Below are 22,150 nucleotides of genomic sequence, written 5' to 3'. Positions count from 1 at the left end.
AATGAGTAGGTAAGATTTTTTGTAAAACTGTCATTTAATTTGGCTTTACTTTGTGACATACTGTTGAAGTAGGAGGCCTATTGTTTTGGGGATATTTTGGCAGTTAGGTGGTTTTTTTATTGGGTAAAGTTTGAGAAACACTGCCGTATTAGCATAGCATTGTAGAATAATTCTAGAACACAACTTTGATCCAGTGTTTGGGAAAAGGAACAGCGAGGTAATGACACGTGAGAGAGAAGTAGACACTGATTTAAAATATAGAGTGAGGGTTTAATAATGATACAAACCCACGATATGTAACACCTCAAAGCAGCACATTGGCACAAAGTCAGAAGTAAGACAGCACGGAAGATAAAAACCTGTCTCAAAAAAATAAAGAATCAGAATAAATATCTCAATAAATAAATAAACAGGTAATATCTCATTAATTACTTTGAAACTAATAAATACGTACATTTGAAAATATGCACATTGGCAAAAAATCAATAACCCCAAAACAAAAAGTAAATAGTACTTAACACAGAGTTACTTAGAAATCATAAGGTATTGATTACTGAAATCAAAAGGCACATTTATTAAGATGTAAGAATGGGGCCTGCAATATAGACCGCATGACTGTCAGTACTGTACTCTAACACCATTTCTGAACCAGAAGTAGCAAATCGTGTGCAATGGCTTTACTAGTTCAGTTTGTCTGCACCGTCGAGTGAACGTGTGTGTCTGTGTGCAGGTCTATGTGTTGCAGATTTGTGGGGATTGTGTGTGTGTTTGTGTGAGGAGGGGAGGGGACAAAGGGTTATTTTAGGATCGGAGGATGGCAGTCCAGTGACCGACTGACTTTGTGTTTCCTGCCATTGTGACAGCATGTGTGTTTTGTTTTTTTTAAAGTGGGCCAACATTGTTGGCAGGCTGGCCTCTAGTAGTGAAGATGACCGTCCCATAACGGAGAGGTCAGGGGCTCTTGTTTATCAGCAGTTGTGTGTCCTGACTCTGTCCCCAGTCTAATCGTCTCTGTTCACTCACTTTAAAGTCACTTTGGATAAACGTTCTTGGCTAAACCTAAAATGTAAATACCGTAATCTGGTGAAGCTTCTGAAATGTTCATTCTGCCATAATTCAGTGTTGCCATCTTTAGTTTTAAAGGATTTAAAAGACCGAGATTCCCCCCTCCCCCCCCCACACACACACACACATTCTCTTATACTGTTGGGATATCATCATTCGGTGATGCTCAATGCATTTCATGAGTTATTTTGAGATTATCTGTTGTTTGTTTACTTGGAAATCTTTTCAACAACCCAGCCCAGTAAATGGTTCTCCGTGTCGGTGAAGAGATCAATAACAACAGTTACAGGGATATTAAAGCCTCTTTTTTTTCTCTTTTTTTTTTTCAGTCAACCACAAATTGTGATCTTAGAAATCTTGTTGCTGCATTGCATTTTGCACAAGGGGCAAATTTCTGTTGAGTAACTGGTGTCTAATATCTAATACAGTATATAGGAGGCTGAACAAAAGGCCCTTGTTCTTTGAATCTAGGGAATGTACACACACAAACCTTTATGTTTATGTCAACATATTAAGATTTTTGCCAACCATTATGTTAACAAAATCTGTTAATGTACCCTTGGCCAGTTATTCACTAAAAGTAGAAAAATATATCACCAACTAGCAAAATAGACACAGAAATGCAAGGTACATCACCAGAAGCATTTTAAGAAATGTCCTTGGGGGTTATTTATCTTTAAGCTCAGCTATAAACTTACAAAAAAAACCTTCCTCACAATATTTAGCTTCCTCAGCACCTTAAGTGAAACGAGAACTTGAAGGATTGTGCGGCTCTTGTTTGTGCCACACATCCTCATCGATTGCTAAGAGGCAGCGGGAACGTTTGAATCGGGTTAGGACAGGACTTAAAATAGCAGCTTTTTAGACTTCATACTTAAAGCAACATTCAGCAAACACATTTGCCACTGTGCCCAAACAAAGACCGCCTACGGCCGTTGGTCTTTTTCAAGTTAATGTGTCTATTTTCTTATCACAGGGTCAACAGTCTACAGCAGCACATTTAGATGGCACACCTGTGAGACGCGTGCTGCTGCTCAAAGACAAAAAAAACAAGTTTTTTGTTCCCGTTTATCATTTCTGTTTGATATCGCAACACAATCAGTGTTTCCTCTATGTTGATTTTGTAGTGGCGGCCCGCCATGGCAAAATTTCTGCCGCCACGGTATCAGAAATGGGAAAAGGGCAGACGCACAATGTAGTCGCGGTTGCCTTTTAAATGATCCTGCTGACATAATGCACCCCCCCCACACACACACACCACCCCCGTTGGCTACCGCTCACATTGCAATTTAACAACAAGTAGAACTATTCAGAGGTTATTGGGCCCGTCCAGTTTAACTCCACATACTGTCGTGTTGATGTAGCTTTCTTCCGAGTCGGGTTGTTGTCGTTCGGACAGACCTGCCCCCACTGCTAAAAAAAAAATCCTAAAGGAAACACTGACAATAACGCACCACAGTATTCCGTTCCAACACTTTTTTCGATTTAGCGACCGGTACAAAAATACTCTTTCAATTACATTGTTCATTGCACTTCATTTTTTTTTTTTTCCAAAGACCTAGACGCATCTTACAGATTGGTTAGCACGGGGTCCAGCTCTGTTTTTCTTTGGGGTTGTGGGAGTGTACGGTTGTCGTGTACATTAGGTAGAATAGACTCACTCAGAGGCCTCGGTTGTAAGCACCTTGACTGATTCAACAAGTACAGTGGTGGGATGTGATGTTTTTTTCTAAGATTAATGTTGAAAATGCATGGAAAGGTGAAAAGATGTGTGTAAAGTGAGGGCGTTTAATGTTCGACACACATTCTTGATTTCCTTTTTTTTTAGAAAACAAAAATAAGCTTGTGTTTGGTTACAAAGGACCATAATGGATCACATTATGACTTTTAAGTCTTTGTGGCTGTCATTGCAACTTCCCTTAACATTAATTGTCCCTTTGCATTTGATAACCTTTCTTTTCCGCTGTGGTCTACTACTTTAACCGAAAGACGACACTAAGTGGTCTCAGATGCTCATACTTTCTTCCTTGAAGACTGCACTCCCTCTGCTCCCTCTCTCCAAACCTCTCTCGCCTTCCCCTTTCATTCCCTAACCAGGGTTGAGTAACATCTGAGGTAAAAATTAGAGGTAAAGGGTGACATCTGTTCATCTGACTGATAAACAGGCCAACATGAAACAAAATACTTTTCCCCAAGATCTCATGTTTGTGAATTCGTGATAGTGTGTGCCATTGGGGGATTCTGTCAATATGTTTACATTTAATAAAATATACCAATTAAAATTATAACAATCATATATATAAACATCTTTAGTTGTTTGTGTTTTTCTTTCTAAATAAAAAACAAACAAACAGACATTTGAAACAGTGTACACATCATCGTTGCCTCTGCCACTCTCTTCCTGTGATAAAGTCTCTGACCGCTCATTCTTGATCAGCCGACCCTCAGGACTTAAGGGCTCCAGATGACTCCCGCAGAGCCTGGTCTGAGTGCAGCGCACAACCCCAGCGAGGAGCAGTGAGGAAGGCCTCGGGTTGAAAAGAGAGAGAGTGTGGAATGCAGTGGAAGGCTGTAGGGCTTCGGAGGGCCATGTCAGAGGTCTGGGTCTCTTGAGAGCACTGTTCCACCTGCTAAGATCCACCTCCTGCGTCCCAACAGGTGCTCCCTTCTCTCCACGCCCCAGACCTCCTTGGTCCATGGAAACCCCTCCCACCCCCCTTAGCCTGGCCTCATCGGACCGCCTTGTGCTTTCCCCCACAGCAGCCACACCTCTCCCCACACCGCAGGCAGGCGCGCAAAGGCACGTAGCAGCACATGCAGGGCACGAAGAGCGACAGCGCCAGGAGGGCCAACCAGCGGGCACAGCAAAGGGGGTGCGGGTGGCCCCCCAGCGAGTCTTCACACGAGCACGGCTCCCAGAACTCTCCCTCAGAGTCTGACATGCAGTGGTAGAGCAGACTCTCCGCGCACCACACGCAGGTCCACTGGCGCAGGCAGTGCAGGGCCGGGTCCGGGGCGTCTCTGCAGCGGCCCCGCCCGTTCTCCGAAGCGCTGAACACAGAGCGGCAGTACACGCAGCGGGACGAGCACGACGACGAAGCCTGAGGACACGGGCTGTCGTCATCGGGGGAGATCGCCCCTGGGTCGCTGCCACTGCTGGCTCCTCCTCCTCCTCCTCCTCCTCCTCTCTTACGAGTCCGCGACCGGGGCGTGGCCAATGAGGTGTGGATGCAGCAGGGAGAGGGCGAGCCTTTGCACGTCTCCTGGGGCGAGCCAGCAGGCGACACAGCATTGGGCGTGGACACACAGGTGGGCGACGATGTGGACAGCCGCTGCGAGGCTTTACTGTCCAGGCTCACTGTCACTTCGCAGCCGGCCGTGCCCACTCCTGCCAGCTCCTTCTCAAAGCGAACCACGCACAGCTCGGACTTGTCCTGCAGACTCCCTCCGCCACCGACAACCACACCCCCGGTCAGCCCCCCGACCATAGTCCTAGTGGCCCCCGCCCGTCGGTAGTCCTCATAACCTCGAGAACCCCACAGGTCTTTGCAAGGGTCCACACTGTGCAGGTCTCCCTCTTCCAGGAGCGAAATGGTGGGGGAGAGGGGGGACAGAGGAGATGAGGCCGGGGGACCCACAGGAGGAGTAGGTGGAGCAGGAGGTGGAGGCGGGGGCGCCGGCGGATTCAACACAGCCGTCATTTGTGAGAGCTGGTGCTGTCCCGGCCTGGTGTGGATCTGTGGAGAGGGGATAGAATTACAGAGTGAGGCTGGAACAGTGTGTGCTGTGGCAGCACTTACACAAGGTTTCAGCTAGGATAGCTCAAATAGGAGCACAAATGATCCAATTTTGATTTGATTTTAATTCTAATTTTACTTCATGTAGAATAAATAAATGTCTGTAGGTGTGGACTTAAAGGTCCCATACCATGCTACTTTTCAGGTTCATACTAGTATTTTGGGTTTATACTCAAACATTTTACATGCTTTAATGTTCAGAAAAACAAATTCTTTTTCTCATACTGTCTGTCTGAATATAACTGTATTCCCCCTCTGTCTGAAACGCTCCGTTTTAGCGCCTGTCTCTTTAAGACCCCTCCCGAAAAAGCCCAGTCTGCTCTGATTGGTCAGCGTTTCCAAACTCTTGCATCTGCGTTCTCTGAGTCGCTGCACCGCCATTGCAGTTAGGGGAATGACTGTAACGGCACTGTAGCAGCACTTTATCTACCTATATATATATATATATATATATATATATATATATATATATATATATATATATATATATGTAGTATAGTTGTGACATCACAAACGAGTGTTTTGATGCTACTACAGTATTTATATAGCACCCTGACCTGCTTTATAATCAAAAGAGAAGGAAATCTCACATATTACAATATGGGACCTTTAATGGGATGTTTTTGTATTGTTCTAATGTCTAATAATACATTAAAAAATCCCACTAAATGGACGGCCAATTACTTCATGTCCTATGGTCCTGTGATAAGGTCCAGGAATTTTGGACCGGGATACATGACAACCTATGTGGGATTGCAGGGACCCAGGTTCCATTCAGCCTAAGATTATTTGTTCTGGAAGATGGGTTAATCCTAATCGGGATGGATAAGCACATAAGAAGCTGGGTCCAGACTAGTTTAATGACAGCCAGACAGATTTTTTTTTTAAGAGGATGGAAGACTGAAGGGGTGCCATCAATTCAAGAGTGGGCTTGTGAGATGGCTAGGGTGGCGGCGGCATTTGAAAAGATATCATATAAATGTTTTTCCAAATTGGATGTCTATACCAGAAAATGGGGAAAGTACCTGAGCTTATCTGGAGGGCTCCTAAGAAGCTTTGTGCTGGAGAGAGACATGTATGGTGGGCTTATTGTGTTGTCATTTATACATATGTTTATTTGGTTTACGGTCTATTGTCTTGTTATTATTTTGTTGTATGGTCTTGAATATTGTAGTTACTATGTCTTCTTTTCTTGATTTTTGTCTGGGTGGGTGGTGATGACGAAGGGGGCAGGGATATGTTCATGTTGTGAATAGTATGTTTTGTATGTTAAATAAATACAAAAAGAAATACCACTGGGAACCCTGAAGGACTCAAGGAAGTTCCCACACCCCTCATTAAGAACCATTCCTTTGTAACAGGCATCCTTAGAGCACAGTCACAAGTGTGACCAGAACACATGCATTGAAATTGCTAAAAAAAAAAAAGAGTCAACATGTGTCTGTTCCTTGAAGCATCATGTTATCACAATGAAGTAGCAAGACGGACTTGGAGCAGAAGGCGTTGGTGTTACCTGAGCAGGTGTCTGAGTGGTAAGAGCATGGCTGGATCCGAAACTAAACTCCTCCGGCCGCACGAAGCAGGTAGACGACGACTCGCTCGTTACTATGGTGATGGGTTTGGGAAGCATCTCCTTTCTGCTGTTGGATGACGACTCACTTCCTGTATGAGACTGGCAGACGCTACATGTCATCCCCACAAGTCAAAAACACCAATAACTGCGTTTGGGCCCCAATGGCAACGTCAATGAGCCCTTCTTAGAGGAAAAAAGAAACGCTCAACCGACATACTGCTCAGATACTCACAGTTTGTCCATCATCCTCGGTGTCAGCTTCTTCTGGTGTGGAGGATGAGGGCGAGTCAGAGCCTTGAGAACATGAATAGAGAGGATTTAGGCTCTTCTAGATCTCTGCTAGAATTCAAACACAACGGATGAAAGTGTTGATGGTGTATCTCTACCTCTGTCGAGCTTGTCTAGGACAGTCTGCAGCCCTTTCTCAAAGGAGATGGCATCGGCAGGACTCTGGAACGTAAGGCCAAACTTCCGATCTTCTACTCGCCAGTGATGGAAGATGGGGTTCACCTTGTTGTACACTAACCCCCGTTGCACCGCACACTCCAACACTGGCTAAAGACACAAAATGGCAATCCCAGCAACATAAGAAGTCAAACCGAGATTGTTTCCTTTGCTCAAATCAAGCACTCTGCTACAGTCTTTAGGTGGTGTTGAGGAGCAACGTGACACCAAAGGCAGCCATAACACACACGCACACACTCACTGCTCGATCTCGCAGCCGTTCTCCGCGTATGATGTATTCTCTCCGCCCCCTGCCGTCATGACTCCGCCCTTTACATATGACCACATGACTGAGGCCACCACCTCCAAGGGGCACCCAACCGCCACTGGAGTCATCACGCGTCATCACCACTGCACGAACACGCACACTGTCAGGGAAGCCAAGAGAGTGAGCACAGGCCCAGGCTGGTTAAACAACGTGATGATATACACTGACACACACAGAAATACCCGCAGACATGCACACATTGACATGCACATTTGGTTGGGGGGGAAAAAAGTGAGAACAACTTCCATAAGACAAAAATGCAGTACTAATATGATGCTAAGGCAACTGTTTTCAGCTCTGTTGAACTAAGATGGCATGATGAAATCCACACAAAGAAGACAGAATTGACAGCTTGGCCTATGCATTGCAACATGACAAAGGCATATCATACCATTTTTACTCAGGTAAATCTGATTTTAATTTGCATGTGGTGAGGCTAAACAAATATGAGAAATCAGGAAATATTTGGATAATGTGGTTTGGCTGTATTTAAACATTACTGCTGCTTAGTAGCATGAGAAACTGGGGCTGACTGAGTGTAGGCTATAAAGGAAGTATGGAGCAAATGGATAGAAAGAAAGCCAGCGTTGAGGAGGAGAGGAATGGCCAAATGGGAGGAGGGAGGAAGAATGAGTGTTTCCCAGATAGATGTATCAATGAACGCACCCATTCGCCATCAGAGGCCCCGGCATTCTTGCAAAAAAAAAGCTCTGCCTTCGCCAGTCGGCTGAATAATTCAGCACCGCAGTTGGACATGTGCATGTAACGCATGCACAACCGCGTCTTTTTGTTATTTTCAAATCACACTGAATTTTAAGTGTTGCAATTCCGCCCCTGCTGCACGCACTCATTAAAGAACCCCGATATTATGTTCTATTTTTTATGAATGGGGTAGAGAGAGACTGGCTTCGACATCGCACTGTGCGTGAGATATTTGGCCGGAAAATGTACAAGGCCTAAATACAACACAATCGCGTGTGAAAAAGGGAAGGAAAAAGGAACGAGTGGGTGAGAGGATGGAGAGGAAACGAGAGATGGGGGGGAGGGGGCCGATTAGAAACGGGAAGGAGGAGAGGAGGGGTGAGGATGAGGGAGAGGGAGAGCGAGAAAAAAAAAAATCACATTTCATTCATAAAGTTTGGCTTTAAAAAATCATAATGAAACCCCGAGACACGTTGATAAAAATCACAACGCCTCCATCCCTCCCTCGTTTTACTGTAGCCCTGTCTTGAATGACGCGATGCTGGTCCCAAACTCGCCATATTTCGCCTCCCCCCCATACATTTTACACATTGACTGATTTTCGTGACGGGTTTTACCAATCGCTAACAAACAACGCATTTAGTTCAGAATTGTTGCATAGCTTTCTGTTGTTTGTTCAAAATGTTTTCATTATTATTTCTGTAATTGTGTGCGTGTAGGTTGTGTGCCGGTCGTGTAAAAAGCACAGGTCCACGTATAGGTGGCTTAACATTTATCACATATTGGCATAGATATATCGGAAATGGGGTGTATGCTGTTGATTCAAGACTACGTAATGGTGTTTTCTTTTCTTTTTTTTTTTTATTCCCGGCAGCCTGCTAAACTGTAGAAGACCGATTGTGATAATAGTGCATGATGCTGGATTGGTGTAACATTGATGGCGGTGGCGTTCTTTCTACCCGATGTGGCGAATGGCTGAATACATGTGTGCAATGTTAAAAATGAAAATGTAAGGACTTACTCGCCCTCCATGGCTCGGTGTTGCCCGCCGCTTGCAGCAGCCCACCCCAGGGTCTCCTCTCTCTCTCTCTCTCTCTCTCTCTCTCTCTCTCTCTCTCTCTCTCTCTCTCTCTCTCTCTCCCTCTCTCTCTCTCTTTTTATCCTCCTTTCAGGAAACACTCACAGGCTCACTCACATTCTCTCTCTATCTGCTCTCATTTTCCTAATCTTCCTCTCTCTTCCTCTCGCTCTCTCTCTCCACCTTGATGTCGTTTCGGTGTATCAGGATATAGGCTTGAGGTTGCAGCAGCCATTTTCCGCTGGCAGCGTCCTCCCTCTCTCTCCCTCCTTCTCTCTCTCTCTCTCTCTCTCTCTCTCTCTCTCTCTCTCTCTCTCTCTCTCTCTCCAAATCACTCCCTCGCTTATTCCCTCTCTCCCTCTACCTGCCCTGTGCCAACACATCCGCACTAATCATTGACAGCGTCGTGTCTTTCGGGAGGCTATAGGGTTTGTCGGTGTAACCATGTGATTTTGAAATGACTGAATTCGAGCCCTGAGTAATATATGCAGTGACGTGGGTGGTAAATGAAACGCTGGGCAAACCGTCAATGACCTCCGGTTGATCCCCCGTCGTTGTTACGGGACAAACTGATTCCATAGGGCAAACATGAAATGTAGGTCAAATGAATGTGCCCTTCATTGCATCTTGGCTAGCATTTGTATTTTTTTTAAATGACACAAGTATAACTTTGGCTTATTGTTGTGTCCCTGTGCTTATTAAATTCTTAACTGTGTATATGTAGCCTATAGTTGTCCATCTTAACAGGAAAAGAACACAAACGGGTGTCCCATATGGATACTAGCGTTAGTGCTGGCAGAGACACAGGTTTCAGCACCATGGACAGCAACAACGGATTTCGACGTTTAATTTGGGGGGGCTCATTCATTAGTGAAATCACTGCCCCTACTTTAATAAAACTGTGTGTGCGTCACTCTAAACTAAGTATAAGTTATTTTATAGGCTATTACTTACTTATAACTGTAGGTAGCCTACGTCATTCATTAAAAAAAAAAAAATACGTTAACGTACGTAACTGCTCAAACTTCAGCCAAACTCCCGCACCACAGGCGGCACGAACACAGCTAGCCATTCTGCTGTAGAGTTGGGACGACAAAGGCAGGAGCATGGCTCGTTGGTCTAGGGGCATGATTCTCGCTTAGGGTGCGAGAGGTCCCGGGTTCAAATCCCGGACGAGCCCGCTTTTTGTCTATCATTGTTTGTCTTTGAACTAATTGATTTAAGTGCAAGAAAAAGGCTGCTACATACCGGAAAAAAACCACCATCCAGGTCCAGCTGCTGTCCCGTGGCTTCACTCTAGACCCCGGGGAAGGCGACAAATTCAAAAGAAGAATTCTCTTACATGGATCAACAAAATAGGAATCATTTGCTTTATTTAACCCTGTTATTTAGGTAAGGTATTACATTGTGACACTTGTAAATCTCCTATTGTAGGCCCTATTTGATATGCAATATATGTAGTGGGGGGGCCCTGCTCCGTCTCTCTCAGTTAAGGGGTCCTTGGCCTAAAAAATGTTGAAGACCCCTGAATTAGAGGACATAAGGCCTAGTATATTTCAGCACCAAGGACAGCTCCTTAATGACACGATTGCACATGCACAAACAGCTAGTTATAGATGGTTCTGTCATCACTTCTACAGTAAAATATAAAGTCATAAAATCATCATAAATGATTGCACGGTAGCCCATAATAATGTTACAAATTAAACGTAAAAAGTATACATTGACATGTAATCCACAATCAATGAATAATAATAATAATAAAACACCACTATGACCTAATGATGCTATTTTACAAAAGGGGCATTGAGACGCAGCGTGGGGATTGACCCGAGACCCATCAGATCTGTTGACACTAAATATTTAATTATGAGAAGACTGATGAACAAACTGACAGGTGAACTTTGTCCCAGCAGCTCTAAATGACAAATTAGATACACTTTAAGGGTCGCATATTTCTATAGATGTCATTATCACCATTTTTTGGATAACATCTAACTTAATAAGGTAATGCAGGGAAAGATTACTTGTACAACACCTTGTATGTATGTGAGCATGGACAGTTTAACATGTGGGGGGGGCTACTCCTTCCTCCTCCTCCCTCCTGCACTCTGTGTTTTGTGTATGTACCCTGTCTCCTCCAATTTACCATCAGGAACAGTGCACACAGCACAATCAACATGGCCGCTTCAATATATTTCCCCCCAGAAACGTAATATAAACGTACAATATTAATTAAAATAATCAATCAGTCTTACAACTAGATTTTTGACACAGCCCCCCCCTCCCAAGATAAGATAGTAATGTGGGACCCACCTTCGCTGATAGAGTAGACATAAAAATCAGCTGGCATGCGGTTGCCTATGCCTACTTTGCCCGGTTGGTAAACATCTGCTGTGGCAATATATCTGAACTTCCTAACTCAGCAACAGTTTGTAATATACAGATCCTTTAGGAAGAACTAATGACTGATGTTATTCCACAAACATTTTCAGTCTCTCTCAAACATCAAAATGTTTTTGTGAATTAGTACTGTTAAACATCCCTGCAGGAGCCATCCCTTAACGTCAATGCAGCCTTCTGCCCTCCTGGCCGACCACATAGGTTGGTTTTCTTAAATAACCTAAAGGTGCAATATGTAATACTGACAGCTAGCGTTTAAAAATAGTAACTCTTGCTCAGTCCAAATTCAAAATACTGGAGAGAGTCGTCTCCCTGGGCCCCTCCTCCCCAGACTCAAAGTTTACGGAGGTTGCCAGGCTGAGACCGGAGCATCCACAACATTGTTGCTTGACGCTTGTCTCACATAGCCAGACATTACTTCACAGCACAGCGGAGTAGCTAACGTTAGATGCTGGCTATGTTGACAGTCCCGTCCGTTCCCCCCTCCCATACTCATATAGGTAGGGCAGGAGTTTACAACAGTTAGTCTACTACCCGTACATCTAAGAGTAGAACAACTTAAGCTGAACCATATGTTTAACATTGTTAATGGTCATGCCCCCAAATATGTATGCTCTAATGTAACCATGGTCCACACGCAGCATAGTCATAATACTAGGGTCAGCATCCGCTCCTGTATAGTTCCTACATTAAAAATTCTTTCTTTTACACTGGTATCATGGCATGGAATAGTTTGCCTACTGCTACAAAACTCCTACCAAGACAGGTCAAGCAGCTTTTATGGAACAAGGTGAATATTTATTGATAAATTGGATAGTTTTTACAGCATTTTTTGTTTCTCATTTATTTTTGTTTTATGTGATGTCTTTTTCACCCTTCCTAATACTGTTTGTCCTTTTAGTATGATTTTGTCTGCTTCTTGTCTATTGTTTCCTGTGTGTTACACCAAGGACCGTGCTGGAAATAGGTATTTTACTTTAGCGTGTCATCCTTTGGATTACTGTTTTATCGTCTTGATCCAGAAATTAATCAATCAATCAACTCCATCCATCTTCGTCCCACTTATCCGGGGTCGGGTCGCAGGGGGTAGCAGCTCCAGCAGGGGACCCCAAACTTCCCTTTCCCGAGCCACATTAACCAGCTCCGACTGGGGGATCCCGAGGCGTTCCCAGGCCAGGTTGGCGATATAATCCCTCCACCTAGTCCTGGGTCTTCCCCGGGGCCTCCTCCCAGTTGGACGTGCCTGGAACACCTCCCTAGGGAGGCGCCCAGGGGGCATCCTTACCAGATGCCCGAACCACCTCAACTGGCTCCTTTCGACGCGAAGGAGCAGCGGCTCTACTCCGAGCTCCTCATGGATAACTGAGCTTCTCACCCTGTCTCTAAGGGAGACGCCAGCTACCCTCCTGAGGAAACCCATTTTGGCCGCTTGTACCCTGGATCTTGTTCTTTCGGTCATGACCCAGCCTTTCATGACCATAGGTGAGGGTAGGAACAAAAACAGACCGGTAGATTGAGCGCTTTGCCTTCTGGCTCAGCTCTCTTTCGTCACAACGGTGCGATAAATTGAATGTAATACCGCACCCGCTGTGCCGATTCTCCGACCAATCTCCCGCTTCATTGTCCCCTCACTCGCGAACAAGACCCCAACGTACTTGAACTCCTTCACTTGGGGTAAGGACTCATTCCCTACCTGGAGAAGGCACTCCATCGGTTTCCTGCTGAGAACCATGGCCTCCGATTTAGAGGTGCTGATCCTCATCCCAGCCGCTTCACACTTGGCTGCGAACCGATCCAGTGAGTCACAGGCCAATGACGCCATCAGGACCACATCATCTGCAAAAAGCAGCTATGAGATCCCCAACCCACTGAACTGCAACCCCTCTCCACCCCCGACTACGCCTCGATATCCTGTCCATAAATACTACAAACAGGATTGGTGACAAAGCGCAGCCCTGGCGGAGGCCAACTCTCACCTGAAACGAGTCCGACTTACTGCCGAGAACCCGGACACAGCTCTCGCTTTGGTCGTACAGAGATTGGATGGCCCTGAGAAGGGACCCTCACCCCATACTTCCGCAGCACCTCCCACAGTTTCTCCCGGGGCACCCGGTCATACGCCTTCTCCAGATCCACAAAATCACACGTAGACCGGTTGGGCATACTCCCAGGCTCCCTCCAGGATCCTTGCGAGAGTAAAGATCTGGTCCGTTGTTCCACGACCAGGGACGGAATCCGCATTGTTCCTCTTCAACCTGAGGTTCGACTATCGACCGAACCCTCCTTTCCAGCACCTTGGAGTAGACTTTACTGGGGAGGCTGAGAAGTGTGATACCCCTGTAATTGGCACCCACCCTCTGGTGCCTCATTTTTAAAAAGGGGAACCACCACCCCGGTCTGCCACTCCTTAGGCACCGTCCCAGACTTCCACGCAATGTTGAAGAGGCGTGTCAACCAAGACAACCCCCTCCACACCCAGAGCCTTAAGCATTTCTGGACGGATCTCATCAATTCCTGGGGCTTTGCCACTGTGGAGTTGTTTAACTACCTCAGCAACCTCCACCAGGGAAATTGACAACAATCCCCCCATCATCCTCCAGCTCGGCCTCTACCATAGAGGGCGTATTAGTCGGATTTAGGAGTTCCTCAAAGTGCTCCTTCCACCGCCCTATTACCTCCTCAGTTGAGGTCAACAGCGTCCCCATCCTTACTGTACACAGCTTGGATGGTTCCCCCCACTTCCCCCTCCTGAGGTGGCGAACGGTTTTTCAGAAGCACCTTGGTGCCGACCAATCAACTCATGCTTTTAAAATCTTCAATGTCTATGAATCAGAAATTGTCTTAACTTTAAATACTGTCATATTGGCTGAAAAATCAACATCTTTTTTCAACTATTATTTTTGGTTTGTAATAGTCGCCTAGTATTGAAACTCTACCACTATTTTATAACATCTCAAATTGCACCAATCCGCAATGAGACTCTGCACGTGCTCTGTGCTGATCCCTTCCGGCCTGCCGACGGACAAACCATAGGCTGTAAAAACTGATGTCTCATACTCATACATCTTCTGCCAAGACTTGTAAAATGATATGATTATTTATGCTGTTTAAATTCAACTGGAATTAGTTGTTTAATGATATTAAATTGTTTTAACTATATCTATATTCTTGAATGTTTTATGGTGGTCTTTTGGGGCCAGATGTAACATTTGACTTCTAGTGTGGCCACAAATTAGCATTTTGTGGCCACAAATTAGTAATTTCTTTTTTTCAGATGTCATGTCTGGGGCTCCGTAACATTCAGCAGTGTGAATGCATGTGTTTTTTTAATTGATGTTGTCCCTTATGTTGATGTCCTTAGGCTGTTTGTTATTTTTGTATAACTTGTCATATGAAATATACTGTAATCAGGGTGTCCTTTTTAGAGCGCTTGCTCTCATTGGCCTTCCCTGTTTAAATAAAGGTTTCAATCAATAAATCAGTCACACAATCAATCAATCAGTCCGTCAGTCAGTCAGTCAAACTATCAATCAAGGCCTACTGCTGTGGATGGTGGCAGCAGCAAATGTATTTTAGCTAACTTATAAAAGGCCAACTTAAATATCAGTTTAAGTGTACCTTAGAATATTTTACTTCACCTTGCCCTCAGACAGCCCTTTCCAACGGGGAACTGAAGCCATTGCTCTCTTCAAAGCCACCAGACTCCTTTGACAAAAACAGTAATTTTACCTGGTAGAACACGGGAGTTACTGGTCTACCGCTGCCTCCATCGGTTAGTTTGTGTTACTCTGTGACTCCACACTATAAAACAAACTCATCAACTAACCAATTATATTTCTATAGACGCTACAAACGTAATACTTTTATAGAATACGATGCATTTCTGTAGATTACACTATCCAACTGTTCCAAAAACATCATATATATATATATATATATATATTAGTAAAATATTGATACATCTAAAGAATATTATTGAATCAGTATTCATATAGGCTATATTACTTCCATTGGTAAAAGAAAAGGATAAATACATAAAAATGTATTTACCGGAAGTAATGATGTCTGCATTGACGTGGACTTGACGATGTAAGTGCTGCAGTTCTTCATTGTGACCACCAGAGGGCTACAACCAGAGAATGCTCTGCTACAACCATAGCTGCAACGCTTGTTTCTGGAGAATTTCAGAAAGCTGCAGCCAAGATGGCGCTTGCGTCCGGGGCGTGTTGTGGGACGAAGGGGGTGCGGGACCATCTTTCTGGGTGTGTTGAAGGGTGAGTTTTTAAAGGGATTTAATCCAATGCAAAATCAGCACTTTTCACATGCGGTTGAACGTTATAGGCATACTAATTACGGCGCTAGTTATAAAACAAAAAAGTACAAGCAATGTCGACAAACCGCAAGCTAACGTTAGCTAACGTTATCAGAGTCAAGTTGTTAAACTGCACTTAACTCAAAATAACAGTTGGTGGCTCTTTCTTCACAACATCAGGAGCTTTTTCACAACGTGCATACTATAATTCGTATGTAAGAGGAAACGTTTAAATCCTTCTTCTGAGTTACAGTATGGTGGTTAGGAAGTGTAACGCATCGAGTACATAACGTTACTTTCCTACATTTTGTCATGTGGGTAGCTAGCTGGCCCTTTAAAGCCAATTAACGTTACCTGTGGAGTCTGCTGGTTTATTTTCTCTTCATATGAACTTGTCGTGACAACGTTTTCATATTGAGTTATAATTCACTGTTCTCTTATTTAAATGGAATACAAGTTCATTTGATTTAACTCTGCCATATTGTGATATCATAAATATTTGAGAACAAGAATATACATGGTATCTTTTAACCCTAAAGTTCTTTGCTAAGCCACTAAGCAAGCTTTTTTTGTGACCAATGTTTCACTAAGTTTTAACATAACTAGCAGTGATGTACAGAGATACGGTCACTTCATAGGCTCATGCAGGCAATCCATACTTTTTCTTCCTGTAAAATAAATCCAACCCATCAGCAGCAGCAAAGGCCCAGAAATGAGCACAATACCAATAACAGAGGATGAATAATAATATAGCATATTACTACCAGGAACACATTTTTCTCATGTAAACTAGGTTGATTCCTCCAATGTGTAAATCAAATTCAGTTTGTGTTGTACATAACTGTGAAAAGGTTTTGTCGTGACAATATTACATTTTCTCACCTTTGCCTCCAGGAAATTGCACATCACAGTGCGCAGGCGATCAGATGGCCGCATGCCGGTGGAGTTGTGCAAAGAGTGCACGCTTTACCACTGTCCCTTCTGCCAGCCATCCGTCTACAAGCCAAAAGGAGACTATGCCAGTGTTTGGACACATGTAGAAATCCACAGAATGAGGGCCCTGCAACATGGAGGTCAGATTATAGGCTGCTACCTGAGCCTGAAATACATACAGAAAGTGTATCCTGTGACATTATATATCCACTTTTTATGAATTTAGTTTTTTCTTTGCAGAGTTCAATATTCACGTGTGCCAACTGCAGTGCAGAGGAGAAAGGCATTTTCACTGTCCATACTGCCCAAGGACAATTATAACCCGGAAACAGTTTGAAAGTCATATGGACAAATGTGTGGGGACACAAAGTTCAACAGCGGCAGCCAGAGGCGTCCAGTCTGCTCCACCTGGCATTCCATCTCAGCCAGCTACCACAGCCATCCTCCTGCTCAACATCACCCCCCCTCTCCCGCAAACGATCAGGATGGGCCAGTGTCCCGCTCCACCCGAGCCCTCTGCTCAGCCTCAACCCACAGCAGACCCCCCTGTTAAATCCGGCCAGTGTCCTGCTCCACTTGACTGTCTTGTTGAACCCGCACCTACAGCTTCCCAGCCTGCTGCTCCACTTGACCGGCCTGTCCCAATGGATCACCCCTCTACTTTAACTGACCACCATGTTAAGCAAACAGGTCAAATATTCCGAACAGCAGGGAGAAAAATAAAATGTCCAATGTGCAACCTGTACTTAAATAAAAAAAATCTAAGGAAACATAAATTCAGGAGACACTTCTGTCAGTCCATTTCTGAGAAGGACATAACAGCCAAGGACCATCTTAGAAGTCAGTGTATTGACCCTTATAATGGGCTGTACGCTGTAGCAAAGTCTTACAAGGCCACTGCCGTACCAGTCCATGTCATGAAAAAGAGATCAGGCAGCACACACAAAATGGCGTGTGACGAAGATCGCTGCGAGGCTATTGCAGATTTTGGAAGGCGGAGCGGCTTGCCTGATAGCCAGTGCCTTCATCTACAGTCTGTTGATTTTTGTTTTACCCGTGCAAAAAGAGTGGACTTAAAGCCTAGCGTGTTGGAAGAACTGGTTTCCAGTAAATTGATTGGAAAGGACATGGGGGCCAAGTGCCTTAGCCATCATGAGCAAGCGACTCAGAACAAAGCCCCGCTTGTTACTCTAATGGATCTCGGTGGAAGTCATTGCCTATATTTGTCAGTGTTTGAGCCCAAAGTCTCACAGTACAGCAAGTTAGGAAGACTATTCGTGACATATACTGTAAAGAGAGGGTTGTGGCATTGCAGTTGTTCGCAAGGGAGAATTCCCTGCTTGCACAGATGCATAGCCAAATGGTATCTCTTCCAAACCAACAAAGAGTTATTCACCTCAGACGCCAAACCAAATACACCTTTAAGCATTTCTGAAATAATGGAAGACTCTGCAGAAAATCCAACTGGAACTGTGTATCCAGTAGGTGAAGAAGGACGAAAACAAATGGCAAAGTACATTTACAACCGAAAGAAATTGCCCTCCACATTGCCCGAATACATCACCCAGTGTGAGTCTGAAATACAGTTTCCGAAGCATTTGGTTCCAGCTCAGACTGTCTGCCAAGAGTGCCCAGGTCATGTTTCCTTAACAGAGCCAGTGCTGATCACCAACAAAGCTCGAGTCATTATCTTCACCGGACTGATGGAAGGTGTGTCTGCAGCACATGCACACATTAAACACTAAAGTCTTTGTTTTTTTCTTTTGGCAGTCCTTTTTTAAAGATCTTTGTATGTCTTCCAGATAATTGCACATTTTTCAAAAAGTGTCCAGCGTGTGAAATGGTCTACCGTTACCAGGAGTGGAGTGAGGGTCTTCACAATTACAATGACCACATCATCCTGAGTCTGCAGCTGTGCATGCTTCTGCAAAACGCAATCAAGGTACTCCTTGTTTTTCATGAAAAAAAAAGTCACAAATAGGGCGCCTGGGTAGCTCACCTGGTTGAGCGTGCGCACCATGCACAGAGGCTCAGTCCGTGCCGCAGCGGTCGCGGGTTTGATTCCGACCTGTGGACCTTTGCTGCATGTCATTCCCCCTCTCTCTCTCCCCCCTTTCCTGTCTACAAGAGGCCTAAAATGCCAAAAATAGTCTTAAAAAAACAAAGTCAAAAGGCTGTCTAGTTTTGGGGGATATTTTTTTCTTTTTCTCAGTGCGTTTATAACCTGAAAATGTCTGTTTTTTCGGGGGGGGGGGGGGTTTAGAATCACACTGATGCCTATGGAGTGATGGATGTGCTGGAGCGGACAGTAGGAGTCAAGTCTCCATGTGGTGTAGAAGTGCTTCAGGCATACCTCCACTTTGAAGCTCTTACAAGTCACGACTGTCAGTCTGGAGTCATGATGGATCTTTATCGAAAGGGGGTTTTCAACATGGCAGGTGAATATTTTGTGGTATCTCTGTGGGAACATGTACTGGGAACTAAATATTCAAAATTAATGTATTGTTTTTTTAAACAGCTTTTAATGCTTTTCTTTGTAACAGCTAAAAGAGGGTTACATTTGCATTAGGGATAGACCAAATATCGGCCCTGGCTGATTATCGGGCCGTTTTCTGGCAGTTTGCAGATTATCTGTATCAGGGTTTTATTTATAATGAATTAAAAAGTGTTCTACTTTGGCTCCACTACAGCTCTGTGTCTGTCCCTCTGCTCCGGTTTAACTCAACACTTATGTAGTTATATATCATTTTGAAATGGATGTTTACTATACTTATATTTGGTATTTTTTTTTTTATTTGTTAACATTTACCTACAATTTTTTATGCAATACATATACTTGTATCCGAGTATTTTTACTCTGTGGCATTGCTACTTGTGTTAGAGTTTGTAACATTGCAAAATGTTAATTTTGACTAATCATTTTTACAGTTTACTTCACTAACTACTGATAATCTGTATCGTTATCGGCCCTGGTCGACCCCAAATTTTGATGCTCTGGTATCCTCATCATAGTATTATTTCTACTTTCTACCACCATTATCATCATATGGGTGAACAGCAGAATTTGTGTTTGGTCTCACACAATCGTTTTTGTAGGGATTGAGATTCAGGGCCTGCCTGAATCCTTAACTGGAGAAGTAAATGCAGAGGAATTCTGGGATTCAGCGTGCATGGAGATCATAGCAAGCAGCCTGCTGGCTCGTAAGTGTAATCTGATTCGAAGACTTGTGAATCTAGTTGACTTTACATTTTGTTCACAAATGTACCTGTACTCTTAATGTCATTCCTGCAATGTTAATAATATTACCTTTAGCATTACTTTGAAGCTCTGAAACAGTGGTCTTCAGGCTGAATGTGTCAAACTGTGCCATTTGGAACAATAAAGTTCTGTTTCATCAAATGGGTTTAGTTTGACATTAGGCCTGGCCTGCTGGAGTGAAGGCAGTTAGTACAAGAAACTAGTGCTGAAGCAATTAATCAGTTAATTAGTTGCAACAGTAAAGAGATTTGTGTATTTTGTTAATCGATTTAATTTTTTAAGTAGTTTTTATTCCCAATTTTTCACAATTTTCCCCAATTGTGAGGATTTGCTGCTTTTCTTTGTCATACGCGGTAGTAAAGTGAATATTTAGTTGGTCAGATCAAACAAGCAATGTAGGGCTTCAGCAAGTTATGATGGATGTTTTTTATGATGATGATTACTTTCTGACATCATTTTATTGTAGCCTGGTTGACACCAGACCCTTCTCAGCTGTAACTGAGAGTGGGTCTGGGGAAGCTTCATCCACAGCTCATTTCCAAAGGGGCGTCACCAACGGACGCCGCTCAAATGCCTCTGGGCGCAATTGGATAGTCCTTCAACCAATCAGACCAACGAGCCGGGTGACAAAGCAGCGACAGCGGCGTCAACGGGCTGCTGCGCTTTGGTGGCCGCCATGTTGAATGTAAACAAAAAGCTGCTTGCCGTCGCTGCGCTATCGCGTAAAGCCCGCCTCAACGGTTGTGATTGGTGCCTCGATTTGGAAATGGGCTCTTGGCCAGAGTGACTTGCAGAGCAAATCTCAAATTTGCCGGAAGGTCGTCTTTCGACTAAACGCTTCATTGAGAGAATAGTCTGCAGCTTATGATAGTAAAGTGAATAATTTGGGTTTTAGACAAAAAAAAGCTAATTGAAGATGTCCGCTGGGGTTTTGGCATGCGTATTTTAAATAACTTTCTAACGTTTTTATACGTAATCATCAGTTGCAGTCCTACAGGAAATAAAGCAAAGTAGCAATGTAAGGTTGATGCAGGTGGCTCATCTTTTTTGTCCTTTTTTGTATCTTTTCTTTATACAGCAAGTTCTGCCTATGTAGCCACCTTAGACGGTAACCTTAAAGACGCTGCAGTGTCTGCAGGCGCAACCTCCTCCTCCCTGGCTGAGAGAAAGAGGCTGAGCAAACAAAGAACGGAGGAGTGTCACAGGTCCGTGACCAGGTATCTTGTGAAAGAACTACTTCCGTTGTCCACGGTGGAGTCGCCATGGTTTAGGTAGGTCTTTATTATGCTATTTCACCGAACCTAAATAGTGGATTAAGTTGGGGTTTTCCAGTTGTTCTGGCTGAATTCAGCCGTGACTCTGTTTCATGAAAGCAGGGGCACACAAGTTACCATGGAGATGTATTCTGTGCAGCTAGTCTGCTCCAGACCAGGCTAACAGCCAGGCTTGATTAATAACACGCCACACCAAACTCCGTTGTCAATTAAACACCTTAAAGTTTCTTTAAATATTTTCAAAATCCACATGAATTTCTCTTCACAGCGGCATGAAGTGCACAGCACCTGTTTACATTTACGAGCCACTGCTCTTAACCGAAACCATTCAAGGGGTTACTTGTCATTTGCACAAATTAACAGTTTTACACTTTGCCTTAAAAGTGAGAAGCAAGTTAATGTGTTACTCAGGAAATGTAATGTATATATTATAGCCCATATGAGAAAGATAAGAGATTTGCGGATTAGTGGTTGTAATTTATTTTCATGATACTTACGCCTTCAGTCAGTCCACTATTGTCTTCCTTTTTTTCTCTCTGTTTACAGTGGCCGTGTTTCCTTTGTTACATATTAAGCTTAATGCTTACTTCCTTTTAAGCTTATCAGCTGTTGCTCACTGGCTGTAAATTACACACAACATGTCTTCTCCATTACAGCATTAGTAAACTCCTGTTGAGGAGAGCCGTGAACACGCATTAATCTGAGTTACTTACATCTGGTTTATAATAATAGTCACATCTCCTCAGCATGGCTTGGCCAACGTTAAACGCACCCAAGACAGGATATGGAGAATTGGCATCTCTCCAGCTACCAATCCTCACTCCGTACTTTGGTCCGTACGGGGACTTGAACCAGCGACCCTCCGTTTCCCAACCCCCTATGGACTGAGTTACTGCCACCCCCAGAAGAAGAAGATCTCTGCACTAATGTGATCAAGTACAGCGCCATTGATACTCTGCATTTTCATTTCTGCTTTCCCTCA

At 44.1% G+C, this 22,150-nt stretch overlaps 2 protein-coding genes and 1 non-coding gene across 6 annotated transcripts in view; 2 read left to right on the top strand and 1 right to left on the bottom strand.

The window, feature by feature from the left end:
* Positions 1–2,883: 2,883 nt before the first annotated feature.
* spred3 (sprouty related EVH1 domain containing 3) lies at positions 2,884–7,300 on the bottom strand. Its single transcript, XM_078245882.1, has 5 exons — positions 7,142–7,300; positions 6,822–6,990; positions 6,668–6,729; positions 6,376–6,534; positions 2,884–4,802 (listed from the first exon to the last, which is right to left on the bottom strand). The coding sequence occupies exons 1-5, from the start codon at positions 7,283–7,285 to the stop codon at positions 3,795–3,797; spliced, it is 1,542 nt and encodes a 513-aa protein (XP_078102008.1). The 5' UTR covers positions 7,286–7,300; the 3' UTR covers positions 2,884–3,794.
* A 2,795-nt stretch (positions 7,301–10,095) lies between these two features.
* Positions 10,096–10,167, top strand: trnap-agg (transfer RNA proline (anticodon AGG)). Its single transcript has one exon. It is a non-coding gene; the product is annotated as a tRNA-Pro (tRNA).
* A 5,410-nt stretch (positions 10,168–15,577) lies between these two features.
* LOC144515229 (uncharacterized) overlaps positions 15,578–22,150 on the top strand; it is a 12,605-nt gene continuing 6,032 nt past the window's right edge. The window contains exons 1-7 of one of the 4 annotated variants that reach the window (XM_078245877.1): positions 15,578–15,664; positions 16,597–16,775; positions 16,876–18,345; positions 18,438–18,577; positions 18,899–19,073; positions 19,732–19,836; positions 20,973–21,165. In XM_078245877.1, coding sequence (XP_078102003.1) covers positions 15,594–15,664; positions 16,597–16,775; positions 16,876–18,345; positions 18,438–18,577; positions 18,899–19,073; positions 19,732–19,836; positions 20,973–21,165 — 2,333 coding nt within the window. In that variant the 5' untranslated portion in view covers positions 15,578–15,593. Of the gene's footprint in view, positions 15,665–16,596; positions 16,776–16,861; positions 18,346–18,437; positions 18,578–18,898; positions 19,074–19,731; positions 19,837–20,972; positions 21,166–22,150 lie in introns of those variants that run through there. The other 3 variants (XM_078245878.1, XM_078245879.1, XM_078245880.1) reach the window with 3 other exon arrangements.

Source organism: Sander vitreus, chromosome 3, assembly GCF_031162955.1.
Source record: "Sander vitreus isolate 19-12246 chromosome 3, sanVit1, whole genome shotgun sequence".
Taxonomy (NCBI): domain Eukaryota; kingdom Metazoa; phylum Chordata; class Actinopteri; order Perciformes; family Percidae; genus Sander; species Sander vitreus.
Note: the sequence above shows the minus strand (reverse complement) of the source record. Positions and strands in the feature narration are given on the sequence as shown.

Bases quoted from the DNA above. Each gene is read 5' to 3' on its own strand.
- spred3 (XM_078245882.1), bottom strand. From the start codon at position 7,285: ATGACGCGTGATGACTCCAGTGGCGGTTGGGTGCCCCTTGGAGGTGGT. The intron at 6,730-6,821 runs GTAGAGATACAC...CATGTTCTCAAG, and splicing joins CCTAGACAAGCTCGACAGAG to GCTCTGACTCGCCCTCATCC. The intron at 6,535-6,667 runs GTGAGTATCTGA...AGCGTCTGCCAG, and splicing joins CCGAGGATGATGGACAAACT to TCTCATACAGGAAGTGAGTC.